General features: G+C 38.2%; 1 protein-coding gene across 1 annotated transcript; it reads right to left on the reverse strand. All coding sequences in view use genetic code 11, as the record gives it.

Moving 5' to 3' along the window:
• Positions 1 to 387: 387 nt before the first annotated feature.
• On the reverse strand, positions 388 to 2173 carry EGR_02980 (hypothetical protein; the record flags this gene model as incomplete). Its single annotated transcript, XM_024492229.1, has 2 exons — positions 388 to 579; positions 2147 to 2173. 2 exons carry the CDS (start codon positions 2171 to 2173, stop codon positions 388 to 390), a joined length of 219 nt encoding a protein of 72 aa, XP_024353424.1.
• Positions 2174 to 2621: the final 448 nt, after the last annotated feature.

Raw genomic sequence — 2621 nt, forward strand, 5'->3', positions numbered from 1 at the left:
CCCAATGAAACATCTTTTTCTAGTTTGTGTTTTCTTCATTTTCTTCTTCCATGACAAAGTCCAATAACTAAGATCACCTTACTTATAGCGAAACTGGGAATAACTAGCATTAACTACTAAGCCTGTGAATGTAGGTGTGCCAGACCCACTATTCAGTAAGCACAGACAATATACTCAGTGCTTAGATTACATTATCATCTGAATGAACAAATGTTTATGCCCTCCTCATCAGTAGAATAGCACCACAGAAGCTCTTGGAAATAGTTCGAGTGCTACAAACGCTTGACACATTGGTAATACTATCAATTGCCAAAAAACGGGAATTGGAGAAAAGAAATTAGCATCAAACAGTCACTCACATCGGACGAAGGAATTAGTTTAAACAAATTAATCAGTCAGTCTACTAACCAAGGATTCTGAAGGCATACCGGCTACTACCTGATTTAATCTAACCATTTCATTCTGATACCATGACGGAGGGACCGATATTTCATTAAACAGCTCTGTGCTGATACACAAATCTAACGTATGAATCCCATATTTACAGCTTGCTCTCAAATTAGCAACTTCTTCCTCCAGCTTTTAAATAAAGTAACTTGAATGATTACAGGATGTTCAAGATCTGGCTCCAGCAGCATCTATAAATTAGCTGAAAAGGCAATAAATAGCCCTTGGTATAACCCAGGAGTGCTAATATGGGTGTTTCAGGCGTAACTCATCCGAGACTATCCCATTTCAATTAGAACTATTTTCCTCCAAAGTCATGTGAACGCACCTACTCCGGCAAAATAAACGTTAAAGCGCACCCAACTGGCACGTTATAACTCTCAAGTAGTAAAACTGGTGAATACAATGAGGCTATAATTCCCAATTTTTGGGTATTAGAGCAAGTAAATAAATCATATTTGTGCAATCAATATAAAATTTAAAAACAAAATCCTCTAAGTTGTTAGTTCCAAGCTGCTTTGTTTTGGCCCTTCCAGCGGCAGCCAAAAAGCGTCGCATTCACTGGTGCCGTCAGCAGGATTTTTGGTCCCAAACCATCACTACAGTACCCTAATTCCTGCTTTGTAACAATTCAAAGCTATAAAATCAAAATTATCAGCTAGTTGATGTGTCTCGTGGAATTTCTCTAAAGTACATCAGAAGAGCAGCAAAAAAAACGAGTTTCGCAAGAATATCGACACGCAGCAATGTCCCAGACCTCTGAGATTGAAAAAAAGGTTATGCGTAGCTAGGTGTGATAATAAAGTTCTCTCAGTGTAAAATAACCTTGGAGCCAGAATAAATGAGATAACAAAACATTTTGGCCTTAAATTTCCTTTAGAGCAAAGTGCACGAGTTTGACGACATACACTGGCGGAGACTCAAGTATGTAACAGCTCGCTAACATCCGGACTGCATCAAATGTTAATTTTGAAAAATTCAGTGAATTTCAGAACATAATTACAAAAAACCTGTTAAATCACTGAAAAATGAATTCTTCGGAAAAGTGTTAGGTATAAGATCCAACAGTAAATGCACCGGATGAACGGACGATCCGCCTACCCTTTGATAAATCCACCAAAAGGATGATTAAAGCCCATACGGGTATCCCACTAGAACTGGAGGCAATTCTTATAACTAAGCGGCCGATCGCACTCTTTTTTTGCTGAGAGTCGACCAGTCTCGCAATAGGTCAAAAGTATCAAAATAAAACACGAGACCCAACATTTCAAGAACTAATGAAGGAGCCGACCGATTCCATTTGACCTAAGAACACGTTTTTTTATTTCTGCTGGTCCTCTGCGGCAGAGGAAAGGATTACGAGAGTGGACACCAAGGCACAAAGCAAACCAGCAAAACTGTGTTGTAATGGACTAAGATGGTCGTTATAGTTTATTTTAGCCGGGTAACTGAAAGATTTGAGGCAGGACGGTGAAGCAACGAAAGCAGTTGCGTTTATGCCGGTACTGGCTGTTAAGGCAAGCGGGACTACTGTCAATAATTGAAATGTGCCATCTTTAGCAAAATTCTTTGCCAGTTGGCCTAACGTAGATCGACTAAACTGGGAAAACGTCAATATCTAGGAAGCGGTAATTGCGGCTGTGCTACCTTTGGCGTATTATCAATGCACGTAAAACTAGATCTGGCAATTCAGTCCAACCTTAATCAACATGTTTAATAGACACATTGACTTCAGATTGTAATTAAGAGGCTAAAATGGACTTTATAAGCAGAAGCAGGGTCGTCTACATTTAATGGATGGATTTTACCATCGAAATTAATTTTACTAGGGTTTATTAGGTATTTAAACCCTTGCTGTCGATTAAATATGTAAACATATGCTTAACAATATTCTATACTTCTGATTAAATTAGCCATTTACTCTATCACAGAAGCTGTTGGTAAATTGGTAATATAAAATTACCTGCAATTTACTTGTAAAAAGTGATTAGAAATTACCCGCTTTATTCTTAATAAAATCTTACATTATACCTTTTATTGATTCAGCCACTTTTCTTATTATGCCAGCGATTTAATCGTATTGCATGCCAATACCAGAAAAAGTAACATACAAAGCTAGCTGTCATGTTTTGATGCATTATATGAATGCGGGTTTAGCGACACGGTTGGCGGTC

Source organism: Echinococcus granulosus (genome assembly GCF_000524195.1).
Source record: "Echinococcus granulosus chromosome Unknown EG_S00014, whole genome shotgun sequence".
NCBI lineage: Eukaryota > Metazoa > Platyhelminthes > Cestoda > Cyclophyllidea > Taeniidae > Echinococcus > Echinococcus granulosus.